At 57.5% G+C, this 18628-nt stretch overlaps 1 protein-coding gene across 1 annotated transcript in view; it reads left to right on the forward strand.

Moving 5' to 3' along the window:
* Nucleotides 1-5953, forward strand: part of SPSB1 (splA/ryanodine receptor domain and SOCS box containing 1) — a 43224-nt gene extending 37271 nt beyond the window's left edge. Inside the window, exon 3 of the mRNA XM_040987865.1 lies at nt 4024-5953. Coding sequence (XP_040843799.1) covers nt 4024-4151 — 128 coding nt within the window. The 3' untranslated portion in view covers nt 4152-5953. The remainder of the gene's footprint in view (nt 1-4023) is intronic.
* Nucleotides 5954-18628: the final 12675 nt, after the last annotated feature.

Here is an 18628-nt window from a genome sequence, read left to right on the forward strand (position 1 = left end):
AATTTGCAGAGCAGGGATGGACCCAGGGTTGGGAGCTGAGGAGGACATCATGGCGGCAGCGGAGTTGACTCCATACAAGCAGTCAGTTGAAGGCACTGCCTAAGTCTGGTCCATCCCACACCCTCCAGAATAGCCAGCCATGCTCACCCAAGCTCTGGGAGCCAGCATGGCTACACCTGAGCATAGCCCATGCAGGCCCCAGTGTGACCAAGCTAGGACACAATGCAGAGGGCAGTACTGCCAGAACAGTCCCAGAGTCCCACATGTGGTCTGTGACAAATGACGCCCCCTTAGGGAGACGGGTGCGTCTGTAAGTTCTGGTTTGGAAGACTTTAGAAGCAGTGGGAAGATGGGCTGGGGAGCAGGTGTTAGAACAGGCAAGTGAAGTTGGGAATGAACCTGAAAAGGAACCTGTGCCATGAACACCCTGCCTTCCAGTGGCACAGGGATGCTGGGCACTATGGCTTCTCGTCTCCCCCAGTCCCGGTCAGACGTCAGGGGTTCTGCTGCACATGGCGAGTGGCCTTTGGAGGCGCAACAGAGGAAATGAATATGACCAGTCACTGGGATGCTATGCACAGTGTCCTGGGGTTGTCATCAGCCCTACAGGACAAAGGCTGTGTCAGCCTCTGCTTACCTTGACCTGCCCATACTCATATCTTGGTGCCTTCATGGAGGAGGTGCTTCTTGTCCTGCAAGGCTCTCCAGCTGTTGTGTAGACAGGGGAGGTCAGGGCAAGTGTTGGCACGGTGACAGTTGTCCCAGGTGAGAGGTCCTGGGGCTTGGGCCTGTGGGAGCCGTGCAGGTGGTGAGAGGTGCCCAGCAGAGGAATGAAAATGAGCAGAAGTGTCTAGATGAGTCCCAGCTTGAGCAGGTGGGAAGATGGGGCTGCTGCCCACCAGGGTCAGAGGTGGGACCAGGTGAGCAGCAGCTGGCAAGTTGAAGTTCGGGACAGTGGTGTGTGGGTGTATGAGTTGTGCCCTTGCTTGGGGTCATTCTGGGACTAGGGGCGGGTATGAGTCAAGGTTAGGAGGACTAAGGACAAGTGGCCAGGTGGCCAGAGGGGGCCCTGCAGAGTGGCCTGGGAAGCCAAGTGAAGAAGGGGTTTCAAGAAGGACAGGTCCAGTGCACTGAGAGCTGCTCTGGGAACAAGGAGTTTGCTAGTGACCTTGGCAGGAGCTGCCTCAGTGGGGCGAGGGCTGAGCCTGAAGGAGCCTCCCGGTGGGTGGGGCCTGGGACAGCCCTGTCCCTTGGGCCCCGATGAGCTGCAGGTGAAAGAGGCCTCAGAGCAGACATACTCCCCACACTGGCCTGCAGAGGGCCACACTCAATGACCAAGACCTTTTGGAAAGCCTTTTGGACTCTGGGGAGCTAAGCTGGTGGAATCCAGAGGAAACCCCTGGTCTGGATCCCTTTTCAGATAGAGAAATTGAGACCCTGATAGGGAGTGGCCTGCACTAGGGCAGGCTGTCGTGCAGGACAGAAGGGGTCACTCCAAGGCCCAGTAGCTTGTCCAGTGACAGGTGGAGGAGACCTGGGCCCCCACTGCTAGGCGTCTGTGATACCCTTGACCCTCAAGTTCAGAAGGTCATTGAATTCATTCTGCTGCCTCGAAGGAGTGGCCTCACTGCCCAGGAAAGGCATCCGCCAAGCTTTAAAATGTTAAAAACATTTGCCGTTCAGCTCCTCTCCGGGCCCAGCCGCCACTGTCCTTAGACCACGCACAGGACAGGAAGAGCTGTATGCCCTCTCAAAGTAGGGACTCAGTGAATCCAGTGTCAAGCATACAATCGATTATGTTTGTTAAAGATCTATTTTATGGAATTCACTCCATGGCATAGTTTGTTAAGCCTTTGCCTGCAGGACTAAAATGCCATGTAGGTGTCAGGTCAAGACCCAGCTGCTCCATTTCCGATCCAGGTCCCTTCTTCTGTCCCTGGGAAAGCAGCAGATGACTCACGTCCTTGAAGCCCTGCTTCCATGTGGGAAAACTGGAAGAAGCTCCTGGCTCCTGGCTTCGGAAAGGCCAGGCCCTGGCCATTAAAGCCACTTGGGGAGTAAACCAGCACATGGAAAATCTCTCTCTCTCCTTTCTCTGTAACTCAGCCTTTCCTTTAAAATAAAAATAAATCTTTGGTTTTTTTGTTTTGTTTTGTTTTAAGGTGTATTTTATTTGAAAGGCAGAGAAAGATCTTCCCAATGGTTGCAAGGGCTTGGCCGTCATCTGCTGCTTTCCCAGGTGCAGGAGCAGAGCAGAACCGGAAGTGGAGCATCCGGCTCTCGAATCATGCTCCTGTGCCTGCTGGCAGCCTCACAGGCCACAGTTTGACCCGCTGTCCCACCACGCAGGACTCCTGCCGGTTAACCCTTTTAAGGCCACTGGTGAACATGAGAAAACTTGAGTCCACTTTGTTGGTGTCGTGCAATGGCTTTCCCATTTTGTGGTCTGGCCTCATGGTTAAGCGCAGACCATGGATTAAGGCATAGGTCATTTCTTTCCACCCCAGAACCCTGAGGCTGGCCCCGAGCACTCCAGGCACACTGGCCTGCACCTGGTTAGGGAGAAGAGCCTTGGGAGACTTCCCTGGGGGAGGCTGGCAGGTGGGTCCTGCCACACCCCCAGAAAGCTGAGGAGGCCATGGAGGCCAGTCCTCGGCTGATTGCTGTAGTCCCCAGGGCTCCCACATGGCCTGTAACCTGCCATGGGTGCCTCTGGCCATCCCCTGCTAGATCTTCGCGGGCAGTACTGCTTGCTGGCAAGGCACCACCTGCCTTAGAGCCCTGCCCTAACCTGAGTACATCTTGCTCTGTGCCTTGGCATTCAGGAGCTCTTGGATCACAACATGTTGATTTCTGGAAGCCTGTGGGGGCATGTGCTGGGGAAGCTGGCACCCGTGGGCCCCAGACTGGTGCACTCTGCTGACGCTGCTCCTCTGGATGGGGCAGTGGCATGGCCCGGTAGGGGAGGAGCTCGGATGGGCTAGACTCAAATTCCAGCTCCTACTCCTCTAGCCTCATGATGCTGGGCACGGTGTTTGGACTGCATCTGTCAGTTTTCCTCATCTGTGAAATGGGTGTGACCACAGCAACATCTCTAGTAATTAAGTCACAACAGTAAATTACTAAGCACCCATGCTGTCCGGGACCCTCCAAAGGGCCTGACTCTGAGTTGGCTCTCAGTTCTGTTTCATTTCTTTTCTTTTTAAGATTTATTTGTTTTTATTAGAAAGGCAGATTTACATAGATATAAAAGAAAGAACTTCTGGGCCCGGCGCGATGGCACAGTGGTTAAGGTCCTTGCCTTGCACGCCCGGGATCCCATATGGACGCCGGTTCTAATCCCGGCGGCCCCACTTCCCTTCCAGCTCCCTGCTTATGGCCTGGGAAAGCAGTTGAGGACGGCCCAAAGCTTTGGGACCCTGCACCCGCGTGGGAGACCCAGAAGAGGCTCCTGGCTTCAGATCAGCATAGCATCAGCCGTTGCACTCACTTGGGGAGTGAATCATCGGACGGAAGATCTTCCTCTCTGTCTCTCCTCTCTGTATATCCGCCTTTCCAATAAAAAAATAAAAATAAATCTTCCAAAAATATTTATTTAAGAAAGAACTTCTATCTGCTGGTTCACTTGCTGAATGGCCACAGTGGCCAGAGCTGAGCCCATCTAAAGTTGATTCAAAACCAGGAGCTTCTTCCCAGTCTTCCGCATGGGTTCAGTTTCCAAGGCTTTGGCCCATGCTCTGCTGCTTTCCCAGACCACAAGCAAGGAGCTGGAAGGGAAGTGGAGCAGCTGGGATACGAAACAGTGTCCTTGCAGGATCCCAGCACTTACAAGGGGGGATTAGTCAACTGAACCATTGTACCAGGCCCAACTGTTGGTTTATACCTAGAGAACGGATTACTGGATCATCCCTTATCTGTTGCATGATTTGAACCCCTGATGATCTTGTTCCTGGCCTTGTGTCTGCTCCTGGTCCAGCCTGAGCTAGGCCCATCTGAATCTCCTCTCTCTCTCTGTCTCCCCAGCTGAGCCGCTGCCGCTCATGGATCTCTGCCGGCGCTCGGTGCGCCTGGCCCTGGGCAAGGAGCGCCTGGGTGCCATCCACACGCTACCGCTGCCAGCCTCCCTCAAGGCCTACCTCCTCTACCAGTGACGCCGCGCCCTGGGACTGCCACCTCCACAGCCACCTGGTGCCAACTCACTGAGCCGCCAGGGCTGCCAGGGCCGCTGTGCCTGCACTTGGAACTGCCAGTCGCAGCCCTGGTCAGATGTTCCTGCCCCTCTTCATCCTCCCTGGCTGTATCACTGGCCCTGGACCGATGGTGACGCAGGCTCCTCTTCCCCCACCCTCATCCCGACACTGGCTGGAGGCAGTGTCCCTGCATGTGAGAAAGAATCCGAGAATAAACACCTACCCAAGCCCTACATGGCGCTCCAGTCTGCTGTCGGGTGGGCCCCGGGGCTCCCCACACCCTTGGGAACAGGCTGGGGTTCCCAGGGTGGTGGGAGGTGATGCCCCAGCTTGGGGAACAGACGCCAGAACGCTCATGGTGCTCAAGAAGGGCCATGCTGTGCCGGGGATGCCCAAGCCATTCATAGAGGCACCTGGCACACTCAGGCAGAAGCCGGACCAGAGACCTTCCATGGCCAAATGAGCCCCAATCCCAGCTATCAGTGCCCTGTCCCCGTATTTATTTTTGCAGCAGTAACAGAGGTTAGTTATTTATTTATTTCACATGGACAGAAACCGATGCTTTGGTCGCCTCGTGCCAGCAATTTCTGTTGCTTTTCTCCCACCTGCCTCTTTCCTTAGGATATATGTGCCTCACCTGTCCTTCTCCAGGGCCACACCTATGGCACACGTGCACATGCATGCCTGGCCCCGAGGGTGTGTGTGAGAATTTGCCTTCAATCTGAGGGATGGGGGAGCCTGCGGCAGAGGGCTGGACACTCCCGGGGGGCTCTCAACCTCTGGAATCGGAAGAGCTCAGCACACAGTGGACGTTCTCTGGTCACAGGTGACGCTTGGGCTCTGCATTTGCGTCTCTGTAAATGAGATTTCACAAGTGCATCTCACATGCCCTGAGGATCCCAGGAGGGGGAGCCCCAGAAAGAGGAGGCGAGTTGAGTGGGTCCCCAGCCTGAGACACCAGAGGCAGGGAAAGACTTCAGGAGGAAGCCAGCAGAGCCTGCTCAGGAGGGGTGGCTTGGGGCAGCCTGGGGGAGTAGTGTTCTGTCCTGCCAGTTCCATCCCCAGCACCCCCTGGCCTGGCCACCACACTGTTCCTTCTGTCATCAAGTCTGCCTTTAACTCACTTCTACACAGGTACAATGGATAACTTTATTTGTTTAAATGTCTAATATATATACACATATATATTTGTAAGAGTTTTGTTTTCAACAGCTGCTGTAGGTTACTTAAAAAAGACTTTTCCAGTGAAGTATATATATTTTTAAAGCACACAGTTGGTGCCAAGATTGGGTGAGGGATGTAAATCCCCCCCCCCTTAGTGTCTTAAGGGATTTTTCCCTTTCAGGACAGGAATCCTGGCCTGTCGGACGTTGAGCCTGGCCAGCCTGGCCCCTGCCTCAGAGTGGCTCACTTTTCCACCACCTGTGCCCATCACAGCCTATGGACTTGACCCCACCATCCCCCGGGGCACCGGAGCCGGAGCCCTCAACCCCACCTTCTTTCCTATCAGCCCAGAGCCTTGGGGCTTGTACAGTTCTAGCTAATGACGGTTGGTAAGAGTCAGTAACCCAATAAAGGAACGTTTGTTCAAGTACAGCGGCACTGTTGAGTCTCTCCTTTGTGTGTTGGGGGAGGGGGCTGGGTGTCCCTGGTCCAGCCTCCAACCTTGGCTCAGCCCCGGTCTGTGCATCCTCACTGCCAAGTGCAAGGTGGTGCTTGGAGACCGTGCTGACTGGAGCTCTTCCGCCTGCCCTTGAGGTGAGAGTTCCCAGCAGAGAGCATGTGGAAGGCTGGCTTGGAGGAGCAACAAACGAAGTCTGTCAAAGCGATCCCCACGGTTTGTGACCACATGAGCAAGAGCTGCTTCCATCCCCAGGGGCATGAGGACCAGGGGCTGCTGGGACGAGTGCCTGGCCTGTGGGCCCCAGGTCCCTTCCTCCGGGAGTCTCCTGATGGGCTGCCTTAGATGCCCGACCGCAGCCTGACCTGGGTGGCCTTTGTTGAAGTCCATGAAAGGCATGGAACCAACATCCCTAGGGATCTGCATTCTCCCCCAGCTGACCACTGGGACAGCATCAGCCCTTTGGCCTGCAGGTTGCGTTGGTGGCGCAGCACAGGAACTTCTGAGTCAGACCTGGGTTCCAGCTCTGGCCTTATGGCCCTGCCCAGACTTCTGTGGCCATGGCTGTCCCTGGAGTGCTGCCTCGTGGGTGGGCAGCATGGCATGAGTGGACAAGGTCCCAGCAGGATGGCATGTCTGCCTGAGGACACCCCCTGCTTTGGGACTTTGGTCTCCGTCACTAACTTCCTAATAAACCCTGCCTTCCCAGGGCAGGTTTGGATGGATCAAGGTGGGAGTGGGGGTGGGAACGAACCCTTAGGGGTGGTCTAAAGTCATTCTTCAGTTGAAGTTCGTGTTTGGGTTGCTGTTGGAATGCTGGTGTCCCTGAGAGGGAGTTGCAGGGGAGGGGTGGGTCCGTCATGGTGGGCAGGGGAAGCAAAGGCGGAACAAGGGCCTTAGTGCCATGGAAGGTTCTAGGGGCATGAAGTTTTTGTCGAGAGCGGGTTTAAGAAAACCGGCTGTGCAGACTTGGCCCATGTGGTTGTAGTTAATCCCCCGCCTTGAAGCAGGTAGCCGCCCTCGGGGCTTGGCCGTAGATGAGGAGCATCCTCCTGTCTGAGCCCAGAGCTTTCGGCCCCGCTGCCCTTCCTCCTCCTCCTTCTCAGTGGCCACGGGATGAGGAATGTGGAACTCCACTGAACCATAAACTATGCTGGGAGAGCTGGGGAGGGGGCCGAAGACAGAGCAATTAGTTCATGCTCCAGTCCAGACACCCAAACATGGTTGGATTCCAGCTGCAAGGAATATTTGAAATAAATGAGCTGCCCGCGGCCAAGAGCTTGCTGTGTTTGCTCTTCGGGGCCATGGCAACCAGGCAGGAAGCCATGAGCTGCGGGCCGAGCTGCAGGATCGACACATGATGCCCTGGTCGAGCCTGCCCCGTGAAAGCTGCTCACGGTGCTCCTGGGGCTTCTGGGGACCTGGATGCCGACAGCAGGACATAGCCTGGCCATCCTGGACCCTTGGTCCTCAGCATTGTCTCCTGTGCTCTCTTTGTAACCTTTCTTCTGGGGCAGAGAACAGCAGCTGTTGTGACTGCCTGTCTGATAATGACTTTCCTGGGCAGAGGGAATGTTCTTGATGGGAAAGCCCAGGCTGGGGGCAGCTGGCTGGACAGAAGGTAAACATTGACCTCTGGCCTGGCTCTGCCCCATGGGCAGCCGTAGCTTCAGCCTCTTCTGGGTCTGCCAAATCCCGGGCAGGGCCGTGGGTGGGGCCTGGGAGCCTGTGTCTTTGGACACCCTGGGGTCCTGGGTTGCTCTGCTGCTCCCACTGGTCCACAATTCTGTAAGAGACGCTTGGAGACCACCAGGCGTTATCTGCTTTGTCCCAGCACATGCCGAAGCCCCAGCAATAGGGTCCTGGGCAATGTCAGCTCCCCCCACCAGCACAAGAGGGTTTATCTCAAGAAAGGACAGAGCAGGAGCCAGCACTGTGATATGCTGAGTAAAACCACTGCCTGCAGCACTGGCATCCTATGTGGGCACCAGTTCAAGTCCCAGCTGCTCCACTGCTGATCCAGCTCCCTGCTAATGTACCTGGGAAAGCAGTGGAGGATGGCTCAAGTGCTTGGGCTCCTGCACCCATGTGGGAGATCTCTAGAAAGCTCCTGGTTTTTTTGTTTTGTTTTGTTTTTTGATAGATCCGGTTCTAGTCATTGCCATCATTTGGGGAGTGAACTGACCTGTCAACGATGGCCCAGCAAGGCCCTCCCTCGGGAGCCAGTCTTGAGAGCAAGCGTGTCCCACCTCCTCCTGACCGCCCTGCTAGGGCCAGGCTCTCCCAGCTCCTATCTCCCCCTCTACAGCCCACTCCTCTTCCCACTCCGGCCTGGACCCCACCTCCAGAAAGATTTTTTTTTTCCAACACCTCCACCTTTCTGACAACGCCCATGGTACACAGGAGCACCTGGCGTTTTGGATGCCCACGGCGGACCAAATCCCAGCCATGTTGCGAAGGGGCTTACTGGGCTGGGGTAGCATGACTAGGAACCAGGGTCCAGCCGGCCCTTGCTTGCTGTGGCGATGATACCTTGAAGCTCCAGAGCCTTGCCATTCCCATCTGTGAAATGGGACCAACATTTAACCTGCCCAGGGGTGCTGAGGCCTGCATGCTTGGGGCCTGGCCAGGGCCAGGGCCTCCACACAGGCTGCCTCCCCTTTTCCTGCCCTTCTATTTGGGAACTAGGTGAAACTCACATGATCTAGTGAATACCCTTTAGTGACCTATAGGACAACCACAGCACGAGCAATGTCACCACTCCCTGGTCACCCGACAAGCTCCCCCAGCCACGAAGTACTTCCTCTCTAGGTCCCTCCACCCCAGCCCATGGCAGCCACCATCCTGCCTTCCTGCTCTGTGGACCCTCTGTCCTTCATGTCGGGCTTCTCTCACTTGGATGAGGTTTTTGAGGAGCTCCTCCGACACCCTCCCCCATGATGTCCCTGTGTCTTTGCCAGATGTGATCCCGTTTCATGGGGTGGTGGTGAGGATGGGCGAGTCAGAGCATGGGCAAGTGCAGGACGCAGTGTGGCCATTGTGCGGGTCTGGTCACAGCAGCTGCTGCGGTGCCCTGCTCCCAGAGAGCCCAGCTTATCTCTGCCGCTCTGTCAGCCAGCTCCATGTGGCCCTCTCTTAGCCCCTCTGCCTGCATCTTGCAGGGAAATGGAACTTAGCGATTTTGGACAGTTTTTTTCAGTTTCTCTGCCCCAACACCCACATGGCATGCATTGCCAGGGTTGTTGCCACACAGCTCAGGGGAAGTCTGGAGCACAAAGTCAAGGTGTGGGCAGGTGGGCAGGGCTGAACTGCCCTGTGGGGTCTTCCGAGGACCCCAGCTCTGAAGGGCTCCCGTCTCTGCTTCTGTTTTCACACACTTTGCCCTCTGTGTCGGCGTCTCTCTCCTATAGACATTTGTCCCTGGGTCAGGGCCACCCTGATCACTCAAGATAAGATCCTCTCTGGGTCCTTAGCTCGTGACGTCAGCTGAGACCCTCTCTTCTGACCTGGGTTTCAGGGTCAGGGCTCTGGAGCAGGCCACAAGCTCTAGGGTCAGGACACCTCGGCAGGTCACCATACGACTCTCCACACACACAGCAGAGTGCCTGGGGACAGCCGTGCCTAGGGTGATATGGGTATAAAGCAATCAGTTCCTGGGCCTGCAGCAGGTGCTGCCCTACGGGCAGGGAGGCCTGCCATCATGGCTAGCCCCGGGCTGTCTGCTGTGTGCCCTGGCCCCTCGTACCCTGCCCCACCTGGCCGGGGCCACTTTGAAATGGATCCGTGCTCTCCAAGGTGGATGCCAGGGCTGGCCCGAAAGTCGCAGGACTGATCTTAATCCAGAACAGGACCTGCCTCCTTGTGTCTGACCAGCTTCAGCAGGTGGCTCCTGGAAACTGACAGGGCCTAGCTCAGTGTTCCCCGGAAACAGAGGCTGAGCCCGAGGCACCATGACCCCTGGGCCCAGCTCCCGAAGCGTCTCAGCGCGGTGCGCCTGCATCTTGGACCTAGGGATAAGGCTTGCATCCATGAGGCTTCTCCCGCTGGCCCGGAGGCTGGGTGCTCTGAATTGATCGTACAAGGAAATGGAATGTGAGCTCCGGGCTATTTAAAGCACAGGGCGGCCAGAGGCGCAGCTGGAGCCAAGCCAAGCAGGGGTGCCTGGGTCGGCCCCAGGCTCCTCCGTGCACATGGTTTGATTTGTCGGGGAGCCGCAAGCAACTCCCGCTTCAGACAGAGAACTATTTGAAGCTGCTGCCAGCTGTTGTGTCTGAGCTGCATTTTTACAACTCGCTTACTGGTTGGCAGCCTGCCTCCTGCCGGAGTTCAGCATGCCCCAGCGGGTTCAGCACCCAGGCTGGGCTCCCTCCCGCTGGGCTCCAGTCTGCCAGCCTCCAAGAGGGCCTCAGCCTCCCTGGGGTGGCAGCATGGTCCTGACTTCTAGACATCTCTCCAACACCCAGCAAAGTGCTGCTAGGCCCTTTGGGAGCAGGTCCATCCTGCCAGGGCAATCCCCAAGCACCCAGTGACCCGGGGCGCGTCTCACACACACACCGCAGGGCCTCCTTCTTTCCCTTCCTGCTCTTTCCTCCTGGTCCCTCTGGCTCATTCCACTTTGGCCACCTGATTCCAGCCTCTTTAGATGGACCATGTGAGACCACAAAGGACCAGGGCTGAGAACACAGCTCAGCCAGGGGCTTCTGGAAGGTTCTGAGCCCTCTGGAAATCCCAGCAAATCCGGGAAGTCCCAGGGAGGCGCCAGCGACACTAATCTGCCACTCGAGGCCTCTGTGTCAGGTCAGGTCAGCCACGGCAGCGTGGCCAGACTTTCCCCAGCACCGGACTGTTGGGGTTCACCGCAGCTGTGGTGTTTCTCAGCCCCTCCCGCACCCGGGGGCCAATGATTCGACGCTGGTTTCCCCAAGCCACGCAGAAGGGGCTTCTCAGAATCTTGGCCTCTCTGGGAAGGGGCGGGTCTTGGGTGGAGATGGCGTGTTACATCCCACTAGGACCCGCGTGGCAGCCAAAGTGGACCGAGTGCCCCACCCCCTCCGGAGTGCGCCAGACGTGCTTGTCCACTGGGAAGAAAAATTCCCCCTGGTTACACCAGCCTGAACTGTGCCCTGTGTCAGGGCTGCAGGGAGGGGTGGGGCAGCCCCCAGGCCTTGGGCACTCTGCCATCTCGAGCCCAAGCAGAGCCCCCTCCTCCCTCCAGCCTGCGTCTGTGGCAGCCCTACGCAGCGGGGCCCTCTGCACCCCGTCACACTGAACCCTACAGAACAGATCAGGGTCCTGTCACCCTCTCCCTCGGGTCAGCCAAGAAATGACAGTGGAATCTAGAACGTTCCAGGCTGGCCTCTGTTGGGGTGAAGCTGGTCGCAGCTTGCAGCCGTGCCAGGTAACAAAGACCAGGGCTCGGGAGGTCAGGAATGTGGACACTGAGCTGCAAGCAGCTGCCTCCCTGGTCTCGCCTCAACGGCCTCTTCCATAAAGTGGGCATAAGTGGGCGCTCCAGCCAGCTCATGGTGTTGCAGGGAGCAGCTGGTGCCCTAGGGTGGGCCCTTGAAAGGCTACGGAACCCACTCACACCCAGGGTTCATAGGAAAGTGGGGTAGACTTGCGTCTGGGTACGGGCACTTCTGTTGGGAGCTCAGAAATCAGTCCCCGACATGGTGAGTGGAGAGAACTTTCCAGAACACTGCTCCTTGTACGATATGGGAGCATTTTTAACTCTTTCACCTCAGGGAGTAGAAAGGTGGTAACAGATGATGCACCTTCTTACCCACAGAGTCTTCACCTGAGGCAGAGGCTCCAAGTTCATCCAGGCTTCACAGAAGAGACTGCTGAAGTTCAGGTGCACGAGCCAGGAGTCACAAGGTCAAATCCGTCAGGCTTCCCCCACCCTACACTCACAACCCAGTCTTCCGGGAAAACACCAGGGTTCTGCACAGGGGTTCCAGGAGCCTGCCAGGGGCAGGGACGATGGAGATGGAGGTGATACGGGAGGAGGTCCATGGAGAGAGTGGGATGTTGTCCTGGGCGTAGCGGACAGGTGCATGGGCAGGGGCTGGAACGGGCAAGAGATGAGGCCTGCAGCGCCCAGCCACCTTTGCCCCACAAGCCCCGGTCTCTCCATCCACGTTGGACAGGGCCCAGTTTTATAGTCTCCCTTTTGTCTGTCTGAAAATCTCTTTAAACAAGGCTCGAGTTGCTGCCCATATGCACACAGCCAACGCCCAAGGTGCCAACCAAGAAACAAAGCAAGAGTGGAAGATGAGCCCCTCGTCAGCAAGGGATGGCTGAGGTCTCCCCCAGGCCCTGACACCCCCAGGGAGCCCAGCCAGCTGGGGTGATGGGTCCTGGGGGGGCCCCTCATCCCTTCCTGCTTTGCATGACCTCCCCCCGGTTGACTGTATGCCAGGGGACACCTTCCTGGACTGACATCACTCCTGTTTTTTCTGAAAACGTCCCCATGTCCAGGACAAACAGGGCCAACTGCCCCAGCCCTTCGGCCGGCTTCCTTTCGGGGCCGTCTGCATGGCCCTCGCTCGGCGCATTCCAGGATGGCCTTGAGTGATAGCAGCGGCTGTCTAGACGGAGGTGCCCCACCCCTCGACTCTATCGTAAATAAAGTAGCTCTGGGCTCCCGGAAGGCGAGCAGACACCCTGCGTGTGGGCTGGCCATGCAGGGAGCCAGCCCTGCAGGAGGGAGGAGAGGCCTCCAGTTCTGGAATGGCCACAGGGGGGCCGAGTTCTAAAGCATCTGTCCCTTTTTGGGACTCCTACTGGGACTGCTTGGCTAGTGGACAAAGGGGGCTTTAATTCTGGATTCCAGGGTCCTCACGGTGCCACAGCAGGTGTAGCTGGTTCCTGAGATGTTGGCTTCCCTTATGAGGGCCAGTTTAAGTCCTGGCTGCTCTACTTCTGATCCAATTCCCTGCTAATATTCCTGGAAAAGTAGCAGACGATGACCTAAGTGCTTGAACCCCTTCACCCATGTGGGAGACCTGGGTGCAGTCCCTGGCTCCAGGTTTCAACCCAGCCCAGCCCTGGCCTTTTAACCATTCGGGGAAGGAACCAGTGGGATGGAAGGTTTCTTCCCGCTCTCTATGTATATCACTCGGCCTCTCAGATCAATAAAATATGCCCTTTGAAAAAGCAATCATTTTGGACTCAAGGCTGGTGCTCTGCCCGCTGCTGCCCGGGAGGGAATTCCCAGCCCCAAGCTACCCTCGCCAGGCCCTGCCCAGCTCCATTACTTCTGCTGTTTCTGTTCAGACTCAGGACCCGCCCATGGGGACCCAGGTGAGAGGAGGCACAGGCCCTAGGGCTGCAGGCAGGCAGAGGGACCTTGAGGTATCCGCTGAGCCTGGTGGACATGGCCCTGCTGCTGGAATGACACAGTATGTTAGGGGAGAGTGTGGTCGGGGTGCCCAGGCCCATGAGCAGACCGTGGGCAGGCGCTCACCTGTCTCACTTCTGTCCACACTAAGGATGGAGTCTCTGTAGGGGCAGTCCTCTTGTGCAGTGTGTAGCCTCAACACCTGCACGGGGCAGCTCTGTGCGACTTCTTCTTTCCCCAGAGTCTGTGGAGCACAAAGGCTATCCCCTAATAAAGTCAGAGAAGTCTGCATTTTGGTCTCTAACTAGGGGGTGGCCAGAAGGAGATCTATACAGGACAAGGAAGATTCCTGGACACGGCCCTGGCTGCAGCTGGGGCACTGGGAGTGGATTCGGGAGGCTGTGAGTGCCCGTGTGGACACGGTCTCTCCCCATAGGTGAACGGGCCTGTGTTTCTTCTCCCAGAGACCCAATGACAAGATATCCATCCCCTGTCCCTCCATCTTCACAGACATGACCTTCGAAAGCCGAGCTGGACCAAGGTAAGCCACAGCTGAGACGGCAGGGTCAGCAGCTGGGCCCAGCACATCCCATGATGCACCAGGGCTAAGCCACACAGGGGGCCTTCCCATGGGGTCTCCACATTGAGTCTAAACAGTCTCTCTAGTGCTGGGGCGGAGTGAGTCCTGCAGTGCCTCTGGCTGCACACAGGCCTTGGCCAGGACCAACGCAGCCAACAGCCCCGTCCTGGCCTTAGTGCAAGAGGTGGTGCCACTTGAGACCCCTCTTCCTTCCTCCTTCACCCACATCTGGCTCCAGGGTCCTGCAGGAATGACCTAAGAGAGGGCAGGGGACATTCTTCCCCATGGAATCCAGGCCACCTCCACCTCAAGACACAGCCAAGCACCGCAGCCAGAGCAGTGGACTCGCCTCACCCACCCCCACAGCACCCAAGTGTCTCCCTCTCCTGCTCCAAGGAGGGGGTCGGTCAGAGGACATTATGTGAGGTACAATGAGTCATGGGAGAAAGGAGAGGTCCTGGGCTGGCCTGAGAATCTGCACAGGCAGGTGGGGAAAGTGTGAGAAAAGGAGTGGCAGGGCCAGACCCTCCAGGGTAGACCACCTGCAGGTGGCACCAGGTCCTCAGTGCCTGGCAAGCACGGCCAGCAGGCGCTCCCCAGGAGCTGAGAGAGACAGAGGAAACATAGCTCGATGCAGGAAGGACAAATCCCAGGCAACTCAAGTCTCACACACCTTGTGACTTGTCACCCCCTGCCCTGCCCAACACACTGGAGGAACTGAGAGAGAAGCAGAAAGAGGGACACAACTGCAGAGAGAGAGAGAGAGAGAGAGCCTTCCATCTGTTGGTTCACTCCCCAAATGCCCACAGTGGCCAGCACTGGGCTGATCCAAAGCCAGGAGCTTCATTCAGGTGTCCCACGTGGGTAGCAGGGGCCCAAGCATTTGGGCCATCCTCCACTGCCTACCCAGGCCGTTAGCAGGGAGCTGGATCAAAAGTGGAGCAGCCGGGACTTGAACCAGCACTCTGATACAGGATGCTGACTTCTTGGGTTATATTTTAACCCGCTGGTCTGAGGTCTACATTTCTTAAAATGGAAAATATCAAAGGGGTTTGACCAGCTGTGGGGAGCAGTGATTGCAGCAAACTCAGATCAGCCCAAGCTGCTGAGTAAATCTGCTACCGAGGCAAGGACTCAGGGACAGTGACTGTGCCCCAAGCTCCATGCGGGCCCTGAAACACCCACAGCCCCTCCTGGGGTCTGTCCTCACATTGCAGGCACAAAAGGCAGGCAGCTGGCAGGAGGCCGGGCCAAGATTCAGACAGTGACAGCTCTGACTGGCTCCCTCTCCATGTCCTGTACAGCCTGGCACTGCGCTGGCACCAGCTGGGTGTATTCAGGGCCTGGGGCAGCCAGAGCCTTCTCCACCTCACCCCGAGTGTGGCTCTCACATGGCAGCATGTGCCTACGGACAAGCACCAGCTGAGGGTGCTGAAGGTGACAAGGAGAATCTGGGCCTGTGACGCTGCCTGCTGGGGTCCGAGAGACCAAGGGGAGCCAGCCAGAACCAGGCTCTGCTGGCAGAGCCCTCGGCTGCACGGCCAACCCGAGGGCCAGACCCCCAGGGCGGGGTTTCAGATTTGGATGCGGTTCTGGTTGGAGATCCACTAAGGCCTGGGTGACCTTCTCCCACTGGAGTCTTTTAGAAGAGGAAAGCAGCCCCTTTCACAGCAGAGGGAGAGGAGGGTGCGAGGCCACAGAACCATACCTAGGCAATGCGGTTCCACACTGCTGGCTCGCGGTCAGAGCCCCAGGGAGATCTGACCAAGCAGGGCAGACTGGAAAGCAGCAGCCTGGTCACCACGGGTGCATGTGATATGTGCTATAGAAGGGCCTGTGGGGTTGCAGTCCTTGGCTTGGGCTGAGCCATGCCATGACCTGAGCCACCTCTGCCTGGAACACTTCCCTTCCCCAGCAGCTTCTATGTGCCCCTGGCACAGGAGGACACCTTGCCCCAAATGAGGAAGCCCCATATCCATGCCTTCAATCCCTCCTCCTCTCTTACCTTGTAGCCGCAGTTGATCCCTGAAGCCTCCACCCACTTCTCTTGCCAGCAAGAGCTCAGGAGCCCAGGTTGCACCTGCTCCATCCAGAAGTCTCCGAAGCAGCAAGACTTCCCATTCGATGGAAACCCACTCGTCAGCATGAGGCCCAAGTTCCCTGAGGCCCCTCCAGGCCCAAGTGCCCTTCCTGTTGGGAGCCCAAAGTGGAACGGGCAGGAGCTCAGAGCCATTACAGCCCTCCCAGGTCAGGGGGCTGGACAACAGGTTGGTACAGGGCCAGCTCGGGCCTAAGGGTGTGGAGGGCAGGGTCTCCGCTGTGCCATTGGCTCACCTGAATCCAGAGCTGCCCAAGGCTAGGCCACCCTGGCACTTCAGGATCCACCAAGTTCTCTCTGCTGAGGACGTGCTGGGTCCACTCTGCTTCCTCCCCACCCCGAAGGACCCACAGAAACAAATGGCTTCTCCCGAGACTCCAGAAGGAGGACACGGCACAGCTCAGCAAAGCCCACAGGGCAGAGACACAGATCTGGCAGCTAACCCCAGGGCACAGCTCAGCCATGTGGCTCTAGACAAGTCACTCACCCCATGCCAGACCTGTGTTTTGTCCCATCAGGAGGGTGAAAGGAGACAGGGGACACACCTCGATGCTGGTGTGGTTGTCAGTGTCTCTGCAGGACACAGATGGTAGCCATGGGGGAAGCCGGAGCAGGGGCTGGGGGAGAGATGTTTGCAAGGTGGGGGTGCAAGGCAAGCTCAGGTGCGGAGCTGTCAGCTAAAGGCTGAAGGTAGAAGCAGGACCCACCCAGCACAAGACAGCCCTGTGGGCTCAGGGGACAAGACCTCAGCCAGGCGAGCTTCCTCACAAAGCCCCACCCACCCAGAGCCTCAGGTGTGACCTTCCCGGGACACAGGATCTTGGCCAATATAGCCAGTTGAGGGTCTCGAGGTGAAGTCATGTTGGATGTGGGGCAGGCCTGCCAGGTTCATATCCTGTGTCCCTATAAGGAGAGGACACAGAGACAGGGCCGAGCCACAGGAAGACAGAGTTGGAGATCAGAGCAGGGAAGCCACAGGCCAAAGATGATGAGGCTGGAGGCTCCCCAGGAGCCGTGGCAGTTCTGTGGCTCCTAGCCCCTTGCTTGGGATATGTGGGCCCAGAGCTTGGAACAGACCACGGTGGTTCTAAGCCACACTGTTTGTGGTCATTTGTGTCAGCAGCTGCGGGAAGTACAGGCCTGGAGGAAGAATGTGGAAGAAGCCATACCCTATCCCAGCTCCCTTCCTCTCCAGCTGGCCTCAGGCTCCCCAGGCAAGGATGGAGGGGAGGGGAGCTGCAAGAATTTCACTTTGGTCTTTTCCAGATCCTCCATCAGATGCTGAACACCAAGCCCCTCATACCTCCCTGACCGAGGGTTCCAGGAGATGGGCCCTCACAGCCCGGACTGGCCTTCTGGAGGGGCTCCAGCCACACCCTGCCCAGGAACAAGGCCACCACACGCCAGCATCCACCCTGGCACCTCTCTCGGCACAAGGTCTCTGTGGGACCCCACCTGGAGGCAGATTCAGCCCCAAGACCCAGTGGTGCCTGCTGCCCTAGGATTACAGACATGCTTGGCACCCCAGGGGGAAGACAATCTCTGATGTTCCTAGGGTGTCCCCACTTTTCCCCCAAGGCAGCCCCAGGGACTCTAGGCCAGCTGAGCTCCAGCTTCAGAGGCCCAGGGTCCAGTCCCAAGTGGACACTGTGTCCTTCCGGGCCACTGCACAGGAAGGCATACCCCGGGGGAAGAACTGGCTGCACAGGACAGCAGCTGCCCTGGACTCTTCCCGTATTACCTGCACAGACTTGGCCGTGAGACAAGGAGCTTACAGTCTCCACGAGTGGGGGGTCTGTGTTGTGGCACACCTGTGATACTGGCTAGAACACAGGGTGGTAGGGAAAGTGCAGCTGCTCCACATCCCATCCAGTGCCCTGCTGACGCACCTGGGAGGGATCAGAGGCAGTGCAAGTGCTTGGAGATGATGGGATTCCAGGCTCCTGACTTCAGCCTGGACCAGCAAGAGGATGAGAGAGTTTCTTTCCCTCTCTCCCTCTCCTCCCTCTTCCTGTAGCTCTCTTTAAAATAAACTAAATAACTTAAAAAAAAAAAAAAACCTGTGGGCAGCCCTCTGGCTAGTGGCTGAAACACCCACATCCCACATGCAAACACTCAGGGTTGATCATTGGCTTCTGAGACCAGCTTCCTGCTAACAGGGACCCCGAGAGGCAGCAGCGATGGTTGGGCCCCTGTCACCCACTGCTGGCTTCAGCCTAGCCCAGTCTCAGGGACATCTGGGGGCATGAAGCAGCAGAAAGGTTCCCAACGTCTCTCTATCTCTCTCTGCTTCTAAAAAAAAAAAAGAAGAAGAAGAAGAGCAGAAGAAGAAGAAGGAAGGAGGGGAGGCCGGAAGCCGGGAGGGAAAGAGTGGGGGAGATGGGCCAAGGAAGGACCCTGGCACGGGTTGTTCTTGCAGGTGGTGTCTCTGGCACTGGCTCACAAACCTGGCATCATAACAGCAGCAGAATTCTGACTTGCCACCCTGGGCTGCTGGGATCTGGTGAGCTGCTTGTTGACAAGGAGCAAGTCCCAGCATGGATTCAGCAACCTGGAGGAAGAGACCAAAGGGAGAATGCTGCCCACTGTGCCTACCCCCCAGGGGTGGCTGCTCCCCCTCCCCCCACCTGCAGCCATGCTGCCTCCTGCCATCTCTGAGAGCCAAGGCTTCCCGGCACCTGTTGACTTGGACCCCAGAGGACTGAGGTTTAGTCACCAGGCACAGCAGGGACCATGTTGTGTCTTTTCTCAGCAAGCAACATGATCCTGGCAGGTGCAGAGGCTGGAGGCCTGTCCA

This window comes from Ochotona curzoniae, unplaced genomic scaffold (genome assembly GCF_017591425.1).
Source record: "Ochotona curzoniae isolate NIBS_2020 unplaced genomic scaffold, NIBS_Ocur_1.0 contig_4792, whole genome shotgun sequence".
NCBI classification, from domain to species: domain Eukaryota; kingdom Metazoa; phylum Chordata; class Mammalia; order Lagomorpha; family Ochotonidae; genus Ochotona; species Ochotona curzoniae.